Below are 15645 nucleotides of genomic sequence, written 5' to 3'. Positions count from 1 at the left end.
ATGGCCTAGTTAGAACGCGTGAATCTTAACCGACGATCGTGGGTTCAAACCTGGGCAAGAACCACTGAATTTTCATGTGCTTCATTTGTGTTTATAATTTATCTCGTGCTTAACGGCGAAGGAAAACATCGTGAGGAAACCTGCATGTGTCTAATTTCATTGAAATTCTGCCACGTGTATTCTATCAACCCGCATTGGAGCAGCGTGGTGGAATAAGCTCCAACCCTTCTCCTCAAAAGGAAGAGGTAACTTAGTCCAGCAGTGGGACATTCACAGACTGTTATTGTTTGTTATTGTTATATATACTGTCGTATATATAGGCTGTCGTATCAAAGCAGAGCCCAAACTACTGGAACTTCCTTTTACACAGTAGGTTAGCACTAAGGAAGGCTTTTTGAAAATTTAAGCCCTAAGGTAGTAATAAAGAGAATGAATATTTTTATATATTATATATGTTATGTATATATATGAATATGTAGGTATAGTATTGTACATTTATATATATATACATTTATTTTTTGATTTTTTTGTCAGGTTGTCTGGAAGAGATCGCTCTTTTAGCGATAGGATCGCCTTTTGTACAAAATAGTTTTCGTTTTTTTTTATATTTGTGTTTAAAATGGTTACGTAACTCTATTGGTGTACAATAAAGCATATTCTATTCTATTCTATTATTTGTGTGAAAATCCTTCATTTTAAAAAGTGCCCTATGGAAATTTGTATGTAACGAATCTGAAATACGATAAGAGCGAAGCTGTGGATAAAACGCTAGTATATTTTATTTGGATATTAATCGCGATAATAACTTTTATTTTATACAACGTTTTTTACAGATGAACATCTGCCCTGATCATAAGACGAAGTCCTCTTTTTCTGTCACAGCAAAGAATCTCAAGGGATTCAATGTTACATTGCAGAAGTATTCGTATAAAAAGAGATGCACTTACTAATCCATGACATAACATGTAAACAGGACAAAAGGTGCTTCGCGAAGTATAGGTGTTGTCACAGTAAAAATCCTACAATACTGTTGTTTGATTTGCAACCCTATTAATTAGTCAATAGAGTTATGAGTTAATTGGTCATTAGATGATAATCAAACCAAATCAATATCAAAATATACTTTATTTAAAAAAACTATTGCGAGCACTTTTGAATCATCATTCTATAAAAGTCAATTAAATTCAAACTACCGTTTCGGAATGTAGATTCTATTGAGAAGAACCAGAAAGAAACTCAATAACTCTTTTGACTATCAAGTTGCATAAAATGAAATACGATTGAATTATTATTTATCCTGCATGGAAATCAATTAATACTATTTTTAATCATCTATGTTATCATTTATTGAGTAATACGCCTTATTAATTAAAGTTTTCTTAACCTGCGATTTAAATATATTCATTTGCAATTATTATTTAAAGAATTTTATTATAAAAGCCAACACCTTGCCCTATTAAGGATGAATTGGCTTTGCAGTAAAGTTTACGGCGTTAGAATTTTTTATCTACTTGTCGTATTTATATCATGTTTATCAATGCTTCTATCGTAATAAACAATATTGTTATGGATATACATAATATTGTATATGACTGAAATATATATTAATAATAATTTCCGATATAAAATACAATATTGTTAGTTTCTATCTGTGGAGTATCGGATAAAAAACAAACATTACTGTTGTTTAGATAATATTTACATATGATAATACTTAATTATTCGTTTATAATTCATCTCTTGCACAGCGGCGAAGAAATTACGAGGAAATCGGCATGTGTCGTATGAACATCTTCCAATGTTTATCCTCCGTCCTGAACCTAGCAGCATAATCGAATAAGCTCTAAAACGTCTCCTCTCAAAAGATTTCCGCTCAGTAGTGGATCATTATCAAGCTGTTACTTCACAATCTTTATATCAAAATTATATTTAATTACGTTACTTATATCGTGACCGCGGGAATGGTGGCAAGAGAGCTAGCATAAGACCATTGAACCGCAATTCCGATTACATATTATCAAAGCACGTAATAATTATACCGTCAACTATTACTCGGGGAACAATGATTATTTTACTGGCCGGATGGAAGGACATATAGGAGTTATTTTATTTTCTATATTAAAAAAGAAACCCGCACTAATTCCGCCAATTGTCGGTGGACAGAAAAATTAAGTCATTAATTTATTATTGGCATGACTTGTGATTTGTGTTCAATTGTTTTATTTTTTTTATTTTTAAGAGTAATAAATTTACCAATGAGTGACCAGTTCGAGGTTTTTATGAAATCACATTAACTACTGGATACTAAATATATATCATGAGTTATCAACCTATTTCTTCAGTTCAGAGCATCACGGAGCTACGCGCGAACGATCCCGAGGCGCTCCTTGTTAAGACGAAAGGGTACCGCTGGTTTTTTAGTGGGCATTCCGCTTTTCGGGGCGCACTCGGCGCCTTGGAACCTGGCGAGCCTCACATACCCTACTGTTCCCGTGAGTAAAACGCGTAATGCGTTTTTCCAACGTTAAAAAATGGCCTATTTCTTATTCATTTTTTACAAAAAAATAATAATTGGTAGGTTTAATAGAAATGTTTCCAGACTTTAAGGTTTTAGCCTCAACCTATATTTATATTAGTAAACCAAAAACAAAGGTACGTGTTTACGTTTGCTTCTTAGTCTTTAGCTATACCTTTGATATAGTTAACTACCATAGACTGCCATGAATCAACAGCATCTCATGTACCACGAAATACAATAGATCTGTTGTGATACGAGAATCAAATAAACTTTGTGATATTATATTTATGTCGTCTTTAATTATATTTGCATTGTATTAGGTACGCAGACTGACAAGTGGGTACCACTGATGGTAAGTGATCACCACCACCCATAGATATTGGCATTGTAAGAAAAATTAACCGCTCTGACATCGCCAAAGTGCCACCAACCTTGGGATTTAAGATGTTATGTCCTTTGTGTCCTGTAGTTACACTGGGTCACTGAGTCTTTCAACTGGAAAGCAACAATACGAAGTATTGCTGTTTGGAGGATGAATATGTGATAAGTGAGTAATACCTACCCAGACAGGCTTGCACAATGTCTTACCATCAAATAATATGTGGAGGGAAAATTATTATTATTTTATGAGTCTGTAATTAAACTTGTTCATTCACCCTTCAAACCCACAAAAATATTTAACAGTACATCTGCTTGGCGAACAAGTATGGTAGCTACCCAGACGGGTTTGCATTAAACCTACTAACAAGCATATATTTAAGAGAGCAGCATGTGGCTCACATCTTGGTTGATGATGTTAGAAGTACATGGTTCGGAAACTGCGTAAAGATTATTGGAAGGGATTAATATAATTATTGAATAATAAATTTGTTCATAAGTTACGCAATAACCAATATGCAATTATTTTTATACTGAGATATATAATATAAAAAATTATAACACAAACAGATTGCTTCATTGCAACTTACTCGTCGAGATTAAAATATAACAGGAAATAACATCAAATGAATGAAATGAATAAAATACAAACGCATCCGGATAAAACGTATCAACAAAATATCAGGTAATCTTAGTTCGTTGGATAAATATATAAAGCAACGCTTACATATCATGAAGGATACGATAAGTTTTTAGCGCTAATCTTGAAATATGCTGGTATAGTAGTGGCAAGGAAACCAACATCCGTTTCATATAGTAGGGGAGCCCAATAGGAGTTTTTGGGATTTATTCGAGCACGGCTGCTTAACATAGGTGGGGAAACCTTACCCTGTTGAGTACCTCCATAATACATAAGCCGTTTATATAGGGCCTAATGTCTAGGGCAGCCGATCAGAAAAATTCGTTGGTCAGCAATATGTATAGAAATATTGAAATACATATTTAAAAATAATATCAATTTCCGTTTTTAGGAATTACTAATATTTTCATTAACCTTCCCAATTAAGCGTAAAGGAGGAGCAACGACAACAGTCTAAGGTCAAGATTGAACCTGCGACTTTTACCGTCCTAGACGACCCCTAACTGATTAAATACAATCTAAATATTATAAATCGCTAAGTCTTAGTCAAATTATTATTATGATATTTTGCATACAACGTTATTGGGTATCGAAAAGGTTAAGAGTACTTAACACCTCCCCCTGACACGTGGGCGACGCCGCGGGCGATAATTAGTTCATGAATCATCTGACGTTATTTGGATTGAGCAATGTTATTTAAGTAGCTAAGAAGTTATAGTTAGTAAATGTAGTAAGAACATGTTATACTGAACATTAGATCAATTTCTTCAATGCGTCCTCTCTCTTTGATTAACTATAAGGATAGCTTTTCAACGCCATATAGCATAACATCGCGATATTCATAAATATACATCAATTTCAAAACGTGCACAATTGCACCAATTTCTAAACTTGCAAAATTACACCAGTTTCAAAATGTGCACAAAACAGGCTTGCAAAAAGCCAAGTAGGGCTAAAAAAAACGTCTCCTTATTTATAAGTATAAAAAAATAATCTTATTTCGTACTCGTATTATTCGCTTTTTATCCTGACGAGGTTATATTTTTAAATAAAAGCAAATATTTAATATATTTGATTCGCACAATTGCATCCGCTTAAGCCTTTTAAGGTTTCCGTTCCGGATAGTGAGTTCGAATAACCACTTTGACTTAATATAGCATTACTTACTTAAAACTTTTTTGGGTCATTGTAGGCATGTACTTGTACTGCCATAGATTTTACCACTGGTTACTAGTTATATTATTTATAATAATAGTGTCCTCCAGACCGATTTCGCCAGACGAGATTAGCCAACTACGCAGGAGACATTATAGTGCACAAGTGTGTGCGCAAGCACAGATGCACTCTCTCTCTTCCCTCACTCTCATAATCCGATGGGACGGCAATCCTACACGACCGAAAATAATACAGGCGGAGGACCTGCGTACAGGTCCAGCCTTTACGTGCTTTCCGAGGCACGGGAGTGTACACACTTCCAACTTCCAGACACCGGGATGCTATTGAGAATTTTCTAACAGAAAAACTCGATAACTTTTTATCGGCCCGACCTGGTAATTGAACCCAGGATGTAAGACCCAGACCCGGAGGGGGTCTGCGGCCTTACATCGTCATACGTCTTACGTCAAGCTACTAGACCAACAAGGCAGTATTATATTATATTCATAGTTAGTTATAACTATGTATATTACATAATATGTATTGCTCATTGCATAAATGAACTGTAAGGTTCATTATAAGCAATAAAGTTCTTTAACCTGAAAACTACCTTACACTATACTACTATAATTAGAATATAATGTATTGTACAATATATACCACAGTTTTAAATCTATACATACGCTTTTAAACACAAAAAGTTTCATCAAAATTAGTCCAGTAATTACTACTTTTATTTTAAGTTCTATGTACTACATACTAACGCTTACAGCCTCAAGGCCATGTTATTAAATCGTTATTTCACAAAATTTACACGATTGTTATTATAATATGTGAAATCAATGAGAGGCACAGTCTCTTAAATATAATACAAATCATTAATAAGTCTGAATCTTGACGGCCCAAAGGCACTTAGTGAGACGAGACTTGATAACTTTTTATGTAATTGTGTCCATTAAGAAAGCGTCTTGTTTTTAATTTTAGCTTAATAATTTTCTATTTTTGATATAACAATTAGGAACGAGATAAATCATAAGGTGCGTATCATTTAATTCGCAATAATCAGCTATGACGACAAAGTATATAAGAATGTTTTTTTATATCTTAGTATATTTGAATAAATTATTACTTAAAAACATTATAAGACATACAAAATAACATAATAATTGGTATTTTTGTACGTCTTAACTAATAATACAAAACGCGAAAGTGAGTTTATTGTCGTTATTTGTTTGTTTATTACAAATACCAGCAAAACCAGGGGCAGAATTTAGTATGAAATAAATAGTTAAAAAGATGGAACATCATGTCAAACATAAGAAAAACATAGCCATAATAAGAAACTGTGTGTCTTACAAACTGAACTCGAAACAAGCACAACACAAAAACTCGTACATAACATATATTATTTGTTATGAGTGCTAACGAGACGTCTATATATATATATATATAAAATGCGCTTGTGTTTCACACATGATTATCCGTGTCCGCGCGCGTGTGTGTATGTGTGTTCTACTTTAACTTTTTTACGTCAATAGTTTCATCCAAATGACAAATATCGTTGCAGTCAATTTCGACCTTGGAATTTTAGCCTCATCATATCCAAAGAAATTGATCAAAAATAGATATAATATGTTAGAGCAAAATAATTTGTTACCACTTACTTACGTCATTTTCTCGCAATTTTAAATTGTGCTTAGATTAAGTTATAATCATTATTCTACGCACACCTTACGGTAGTCGCCCGTTTGATGGCCGCTCTTAGTCTTGCATAATCCATCATTCTAACAAATGAAGAATTTTTGTTCAATGTTGCGAAAAATTACTTGTTTTACATTTTGAGAGCGCGATTATTACATGTCTTAAGGCTGTTAGGTATGTTCTAGTTTTATTCCGTTTTGGAGTTAAATTCTGTGACGTCACACATTGTACACCTTTCGAATGTGCCGTAACTGATTTTTTTTTTAAATAAATTGTCGTACAAGCTGAATTCAATTTTAATTTAGTTACACATATATACTTACTAATATTAATGCGAGTGTGAGTTTGTTTCTATATGTATTTGTTTGTTTATTGCGCATTTATGTCTAAACTACTCAACCGATTATTATGAATTTTTTTATATGCTGTCAGGTGTACAGAGAAGTACTCTACACCTCACGGCAAGAGAACTTGCCGGTGAGGTGTAGAGTACTCTACGTCCCGGGTAAAAAGGACAACCCCAAAGCCCGTACCCGGACTGGCTAGGCCAGTCAGGAAGAACCAGCTCTCTCTCCCCCCACCTCCAGGCGAGTGAAGCCACGGATGGAAACTAGTATGTTAAAAAATATTCATTAAAAATAATTTTTAATTTTCTAAAAATAATATTTACATCTTAACCTACCAGTTTTATTCGGTCTGTTTAAGCTTTTAACTTCCAATTTGAAAGTCGAGATAAAAATTATATAGTATATATGTGTGTAAATAATTATTTTGACATTTTAACTTAACTTAATCTAATATTAATGACTTGCTCTTAAAAATATATTTTATTGCTATATTCCAATTCGAAGGGTGAGTAAAATTAAAAGTAAGCAAATATCACACTGCTATGCAAAGCCCTAAACTTCTCTTGAGAAGAAGATTTGAGGAGAAGAAGAGCTTATTCCACCATGTTGGTCCAGTTCAGTTGGCAGATTTTCATTAACAAGTTCCTTTATGATATTTTCCTTCCCTGCTGAGCACGAGATGAATTATAAACAAATCAAGCATATGAGTTCGAGACATTATTTGGTTCGCTTTGGTTGAGATTCACGTGTTCACTGGGTCATCTCTAGTAAATGCAAATGGGAAATGAATGTCAAAATAAAACGGATTTCACATTTCGATGAATGTGATGAATAAATCTAAATATACAACGCTGATAAACATTAATATTGTACAGAATTATTATTGGTATGTCCACTGTTTCCTGTGCTAAGCAGATATCCTTATTAATATTATAAATGCGAAAACAATTTTGTTTATTGGTTCACTTGGTTGCTACGCTTTCACGTTTTAACTAATAAACCGATCATTATAAAATTTAAAACTGGTCAAGGCTACTGAAAATGTCAATGGATACTTAATGCTCCTCACTCGCGGACGAAGCTACTAGCAAACTAGTATATTTATTTAAATAAAATTATTATTATTACGATATTATTATTATTTCAATAAACAGTAGTATGTATGTTACCTCATTACGACTACACAATTGAGCCGTTCGTAATGAAATAGACAATATGTAAAAATTATATGTATGTATGTGCAAAGACCTAATTTACAGGATTTTAATTAAAATTAATCTTTTTTTTTTATATAAAATAAGGAAGGGTATGCCTTTGAATGTTTGTTACTTAATTACACCAAAACGAGTGTACAGATTCTGACTTAGCAATTTTTATTATTATGACGCGTTATTTAATTGGCTTGTAACTATAACAATTATTATTTATTAATGGAATTGCTAGATGGCCTGGCAATGGGCCACCTTATATATGTTATGTATCTTGTGCCTGTAATGACACTGGCTCACTCATCCTTTAAATCTGAACAAAATAACTGATGAGTGGGTGGGTACCCAGACGTGCAAACAAAGCCCTTGCACCAAGTAAATAGTTTTTATAATTAGAAACATTCATAATCCTAAAACTATAATTCACTTAATTTCCCAAAAAAATGTTTTTGAAACGTTCTCGTAACTATGATGTAAAAAAAATTAACACAGTGCATGAGAAAGATCACGTGAAAGTACAAACAAATGAGCTTGAAACATCGCGATGGTATCGCGCGGAGTCGAACCGAAGACAATGGACCGATCGTTTCCCTCACCGATCCATCGTGATGATATCTGCTTACGTCATTGCGAAATTGTCGACTCGATTGGCAGATTAAAAGTTAATCAGGTTAGTTGGAAATAATGCAATTATATTTTATCTTTCTATATTTATGAGCAACAGACATGTCACTAATTTAATATGAGTATATTTTGTCCAAATTGGACGGTTGTGACTATTTCTTTGTTTCTAGGAATCTTTGCTTGCAGTTATATAACCTTTCTGAATAAATAATAGTACAGTACAGTAGCAGCCTGTGAATGTCACACTGCTGGGCTAAAGACTCCTCGCCCTTTTGGGGAGAAGGTTTGGAGCTTATTTCACCACGCTGCTCCAGTGCGTGTTGGTGGAATACACATGTGGCAGAATTTCAGTGAAATTAGACATATACAAGTTTCCTCACGATGTTGACTCTCTGGATAGGTACCACCCACGGCACCGTACAAAGCCTCGTATAAAGCCCTACCATAAAGTAAATTTACAGCTTTATAGTATATATTTAAATAGTATATCGAAATGAAAATAAATAATATACTTTACTCTAGTAGGCGTAAGCACTTTTGAATTGTCATTTTCGATTCAGGAAACTTAGTAGTTACACATTTTCATCAAATTACTTTACTACATACAGCAATTACATACACTTAAATTAATTATATTATAGAAAACAACGATTACTAAAATCAACATCATTTATTATCTTTATAACTTTCTAAGCAATATTAATTTCAAAATAGTATCGAGTACTCCGCCGCAGGAAGGATGTATTGACATGAAGAAGTTTATCTTAACTTTTCGTGTTTATACAATGTTTAATTAATATAATTTTTATATAATACTTACTAACGTTATTAATGCGGAAGTGTGTTTCTTATTTATTTGTTACGCTTACACATCTTAAGTACTGAACTGATCATAATGAAATTATGCATACGTTGTTAGTAGTACAGAAAATAACATAGGCTACCTAAAACCTCCACCAAATACGCTGTGGAAGCCGCGGACGAAAAATAGTTAGTTAATAAATTAGAATAGGTACGATAAAAATACAACTTACTCAACATTATGCAACTTAAATTTCGGCTCCTTTGAGAAGTTTAAAATCATTCCATTCTGTAGCTATGTGTCTGACATTTAATTAGTAACAATTTTGCTCTTCAAAGTTGTTGAATATAAGCATGGGGCTTGGCATTTGAACCCATAGGTGTTGTAACAGCCAACTCAGTTTTTCTTATGTTAAGCGTATCCGTCAATATCATTAACACTTCGCGCATCAATCATTCAAATGTCAGCGGTTATACAAGAAACTTTTTTTTTAAATAATTGTCAACAATTTTTTTAAATAACTCTCAATAATAAAGATAGCAATTAAGATAAATTAGTTCACGGTTGATTTGTAAATATTCAATAAAATATATTAAAAAATATAGCAAAAGGAAATGAACCAAGGAATTGACGTCAGACAAGATGGCGGCCGTAAAACTCTACTAAACTGTTCCATACGCTACACTGTATAAAATATAAAGAATAGATGAAATTTTATTGATGATCACGATCAAATGTAATATCATTGGCGATTTTTTAATATTTTTTTTATTTACTAATAAATCTCCCATTTCTTTCGATGGTTTTGATCTTTTGACTTTTTCGCCCAAATACCGATTTTTATTACCTCTTAACCCTGGAGAGAAGTATTCGTGGAATCTGATTCTGTAATAAATATAATGTAATATCATCGACATAACGCGCATCGACGCACGATAAACACTATGTCACTGAACTTTACGAATGTGATAAATAGGATGTTTTTCCATATAATATTAGTCTTTTTTTTAACATAACCGAACAACTCATGCTTATATCACTAAAAAAACAATTATAGTTTTTTTTAATTTTTTTAAAATAAATTTTTATTACATATATAATATATAGATGTGGTTATCAGTAGTATTCAGTAAGAAGTCACATTGGTTGATGAACGCCATTTTATATGCATATATCATTTAAGTATTATAATGATAATAAAAAATATCGCATATTACTGTCCGATATTTGACTATGTTCAAATTTAGTAAAAAATCTGAGTAGCGTAAGAGTAATTTGTTCCAGGTTTTGAGCTCAGGACCTCGGCATGACATCCTTATAAGCTAGATAACAATAATGTCCTCCAGACCGATTTCGGCCACGGCGACCAATCTCACTCTTGAGATTAGCCAACTACGCAGGAGATATTATAGTGCACAAGTGTGTGCGCAAACACAGGTGCACTCTCTATTCCCTAACTCTCATAATCCGATGGGACGGCAATCTGACACGACCGGAAAGAGTTCAGGCGCAGGACCAACGGCTTTTAGGTGCTTTCCGAGGCACGGGAGTGTACATACTTCCAACTTCCAGACTCCGGGCTGCTACTGAGAATTTTGTGACGGAAAACCCAATAACTTTTTATTGGCCCGACCTGGGAATTGAACCCAGGACCTCCGGGTCTGCGGCCTTATATGAAGCCACTAGACCAACGAAGCAGATAAATTACATATTCAATATATATGAACACAAACGAACACTACATGGTGAAAAATTTGATAAATTTATTTAGAAAAGTTCGGTACTTGGTAAAATGAAAGTAACTATTATTAAAAATAAAGCCTAGGGATCAATAGTGTTATGATATAAGCATAAACGAGCTTCGAACCAATAAAGCTTCAATAAGCTTCGATGTGTGAGTTATTAAGTTTATCGGACACTCAAAGGCGATATGCGATATTAAAATATTATGGTTCCATTACATAAAATTAGTATTAACTTTTTGACATACATGCTTTTTACACGGAGATTTCTTTGGCGCGGGTTTTTTGCCGAAATAGCCAAATGGTTAGAACGCGTGAATCTTAACCGATGATCGTAGGTTCAAACCCGGGTAAGAACCACTGAATTTCCATGTGCTAAATTTGTGTTTATAACTCATCTCTTGACGAGCTTGACGATGAAGGAAAACATCGTGAGGAAACCTGCATGTGTCTAATTTCGTTGAACTTCTGCCACATGTGTGTTCTACCAACCCGCATTGGAGCAGCATGGTGGAATAAGCTCCAAACCTTCTCCTAAAGAAAGGGAGACGAGGCCTTAGCCCAGCAGTGGGACATTAACAGGCTGTTACTGTTACTGTGGTTTTTTTTTTAAATTGAATATACAAATTTTGAATATTCTTAGTTTTTGATGACTTGATTCAACAGATGACTCTTGGAGGTAAGACCGACTCATATGCCATGACTGCAAACGGCATAACGCTTTCTTTCTCTTCGTTCTTATATATATTATTTCTATAAAATGAAATTATATTTTTATTTATAAATGTTGTTATTTTACAAAATATTAAAAAAATCTAACAGAGCTAATTAAATCAAGGTTCGTAAGTAGTACTCAATTATAGAACAATTATAAGAGCGCCTGCACGGGTGTTTATAGCAAATTGACAGCTTTAGACATTAAAGGAAGAAACGTAAAAGTATGCGTCACACATGCAGAGTCATGGGTGACGTCATGAACATAAACAGTTGATATGAACGTTATAAGTGAGCTGGAATGGTTAGAACATTAATCGATCTATCAATGCTAGCCCAAGGTTGAGGAATCAAGTACCATTGAGTGTTTCGAGTGTTACAGCTTTTCATTTCATCGAGTGAAGTGAAAATGTCTTCGGGTCTCAAGAATCGTGTCTGCAAGTAACGAAAGAATTGCTAACATCTAGTTGGTGCAGTAGCTTGCTTGTACAGTTTCAGATTATAAGCTCCTCAGGTTCGATTCCCGGGGTGGAATGGTAAAATTTTATCTTCTAAGGCGAGACGAGGCTCCAATGCGGATTGGGGATAGTCATGTGGCAAAATTTCAGTGAAATTATACACATGCTGGTTTTCTCACCTTCAAAGCCGAGCACGAGTTGAATTACAAACAAATCCAGCATATGAAAGATCAGTGGTGCTTGCCTGGGTATGATCCCGCGATCATCGCTTAAAATCCACACGTTCTAACCATTGTTGCAGCTACTCTATCAATAAATTAAGAGTAATATGTGAACGTGTATTATTATTTATATACATTAGAATTTCAAAGGTTTTATTACCCATCCATTATCATTTCATTTTGAAATTGATGTATCGTTGGTTTCCCCTTACAAGTAAGAATTAGCAATATATCATACCTATTCGGCCCTGTGAGATATTCAGGTCTGGTCTAAATATATACACAAAGCGATATTATGCAATACGCGATAAATAAATTTGCATTCAAGTTAAACATAAAAGTATTGTAATTGCTATAGACGTTTCTATGTTATTATGGTTCGTGTTAACTGTATTTTGCTGTTATCTGTTTTTGTAATAACAGGCGAATCTTGTAAGTATGTATATATATTTTGTTTTAATGATTGGGCTCCAATTTTCTATTTAGATAAGGTTTTGTTTTCCAATATATATTGGAAAACTATATAGGTGTTATTCCAGAAAAAACGTCTCAAGCGCAAAATAAAAAAATAGAGCGAGCGTAGCTCAGTTACGCAGGTACTTATTATTAACAAATAAACGCAATTTAGCGACAATTTGAGATACGCTAATATGATATACGTGTGGAAATAGGTATGTAACTACTTACGTGCCGAGCGGGAACCAAAGTGGTCGATGACCTAAAGGTTGCAGTGCAGTGGATGCAGAAGTGGGACGGAATGCATTTAACACTCTCTTAACTGCTCTTGCACTGCAGGCTAGTACTGCAACTATCCCCAACATGCAGGCTCCTCCAAATGCAGCCCACAACGCCTTGAATATAACATCATAAATTGATAATATGAATGTATCGTCTCTTTTTATTACTTTTTAGACTGACAAATGTGCTGCGTGATAGTAAGTGGACACCAGCTGCCCTAGTCATTGGCACTGTAAGAAATATTAACCATCCCTTACATCACTAGTGCGCCACCAGTTTAGAGAACTAAGAAGTTATGTCCCTTGCGTCCGAAATTACACTGGCTTATTCAAATTTTCAACCAGAAGCGGTACCGTGATGAGTGACCTGGCAGGGTTATACAGAACCCTTCCTCTAGATACAACTTTATAATGATGAATCACAAATGTACTAAAGCCTTCACTTGGGTTTATTCTAATGACAGACAGCTATGTATTGCTATGTTATGGTAGGAAGGGTGAGTGAGCCAGTGTTACAGACACAAAAAATCATCTTAAATCAGAGAGTTGGCGGCGTACAGACTTTTGATTCTCATCCTCATGATTATCGACATTTTATATATAATTTTATTTTTATTATAGAAAATATACTGAAAACATTATAAGTACGCTCAGCTTCCATGAAAATTATTTCTATTTTACTTTTTAATGTTTGTACTTATAAATTAAAAGATTAATTAACTTTATTCCAAATAGATTAACTCTTTAAGAGTTTGATAATTGTTAAAGATGTATATAAGCAATTACTACACTAACTTCTTTGAATTATATTAATAAGTTTGAGGTATTTAGTGTGACAAAGCTGTAAGTAGTATAATTTCTTATTAATATATATATTACTTGATGGAACTATAACGCTGTACAGTCGAACTCAAATTATGTACTTATTATTATAACTTGAGGAACAAGCCAAATACTTACAAATGCACCAATAGGAGATCTTCTGACATATGCCGGATCTAAAAAAAACGATACCAAGTATTATTTAAATAAAATTCAATACATAAGTGTCTATGTTTCAATACACTTTACATTATTATTAATTTTTTTCAACAAATAGTTTGATATCTACGTTCATATAAAAATTAGAATTATATATAAATATTTTGGAGAGTAGTTTGCAAATTTGGTGTTAGATGATAACAACGAAATCAATCAATCATATTCATCAGAAGAGGAAGCGGAATCTGTATGACTCTGTGTGACTTATCTACAATGACGAGTTCTTGAATTTAACGAACCTTTGTTATTCAGTTACCAAACGTTTTCGAATTTCGGTTCATTAAAACCGTTCCTATAAATTACTAGTGCAAGCTCGCCTGGGTAGGTACCTTTCACTCATAAGATGTTCTTTCGCAAAACAGCAGTACTTGGTATTATTGTATCCCGCTTTGAAGGGTGAGTGAGCCAGTATAATTACAGGCACATGGGACATAATATCTTAGTTCCCAAGGTTGGTGGCGCATTGTCGATGTAAGAGATGGTTAACATTTCTTACATGCCAATGTCTATGCGCGTGGGTGACCACTTATCATCAGGTGGCCCATTTGTTCGTCCACCTACCTATTCTATAAAAAAATTTTACATCAGAAAACTTGTGACTTTGAAAGTTACGAACTTATAAAAAAATTCTATAACCCGTAAGCAAAACGAATAATTTATTTAATAAGGTATATTAAATATACGAAGGTGGTAACAATATTCTGTTATTATTATTAAACGTTCAGGGCTGAGTTAAACATTATGTGATTCTGACGTATCTGCTTTGTATATAATGTAGTTAGTACTAGGAAGTGAAAAAATATAGCAACGAACCATAAGCTGTAGTATTTCCTGGCGGGCCGATGCATCCTCGTTCGTCGACCAAGCTAACTCGAGCTAATAGCTTAACGTCAAGCAAGATGTTTTGATCGCTCCGCTTATCGCTTCGTTGGCCGCTGCGTTCTGTGACTGGGAGCAGCTGCCATTGACTCGCATCTGGTTCGACGACGAATCCTACTGCATCAACTCTTCGCGATATCGTGTAGGCGAACCAAGGGGCGGGATGTACATCTGACACCATTTGTTTCCCAATACTGTGGACAATGCGATTAATCGGATAATAGACGATATTGCTGTAAATTATTATTTTTATATTCTCTTTTCTTCTTTTATTTACTACATTAGGCAAGCGAATAGTAAGTGGTCACCAATACCATAAGAATAGAATTCTATACGTTTAAGAAATATTAAAACATACGCAACAATATAAAGTGTTACTGTTTGGTGGTAATTGACTCGTTGGTCTAGTGGCTTGATGTAAGGCCGCAGACCCGGAGGTCCTGGGTTCAATTTCCAGGTGGAGTCAATAAAAAGTAATTG

The 15645-nt window shown here is 34.0% G+C and overlaps 1 protein-coding gene across 3 annotated transcripts in view; it reads right to left on the bottom strand.

The window, feature by feature from the left end:
* The window catches only part of LOC126773779 (uncharacterized), a 142009-nt gene that overhangs the window by 82069 nt on the left and 44295 nt on the right, over positions 1–15645 (bottom strand). For all 3 annotated transcript variants that reach the window (XM_050494930.1, XM_050494929.1, XM_050494931.1), the window contains 3 exons: positions 15100–15359; positions 14206–14243; positions 13196–13359 (listed from right to left, as the gene is read on the bottom strand). In XM_050494930.1, the coding sequence (XP_050350887.1) occupies positions 13196–13359; positions 14206–14243; positions 15100–15359 (462 nt within the window). The remainder of the gene's footprint in view (positions 1–13195; positions 13360–14205; positions 14244–15099; positions 15360–15645) is intronic.

The sequence above is a fragment of the Nymphalis io genome, chromosome 15 (genome assembly GCF_905147045.1).
Source record: "Nymphalis io chromosome 15, ilAglIoxx1.1, whole genome shotgun sequence".
In the NCBI taxonomy this organism is placed as follows: Eukaryota; Metazoa; Arthropoda; class Insecta; order Lepidoptera; family Nymphalidae; genus Nymphalis; species Nymphalis io.
The sequence above is the reverse complement of the archived record's forward strand: the minus strand, read 5'-3'. Positions and strand labels throughout refer to the sequence as shown.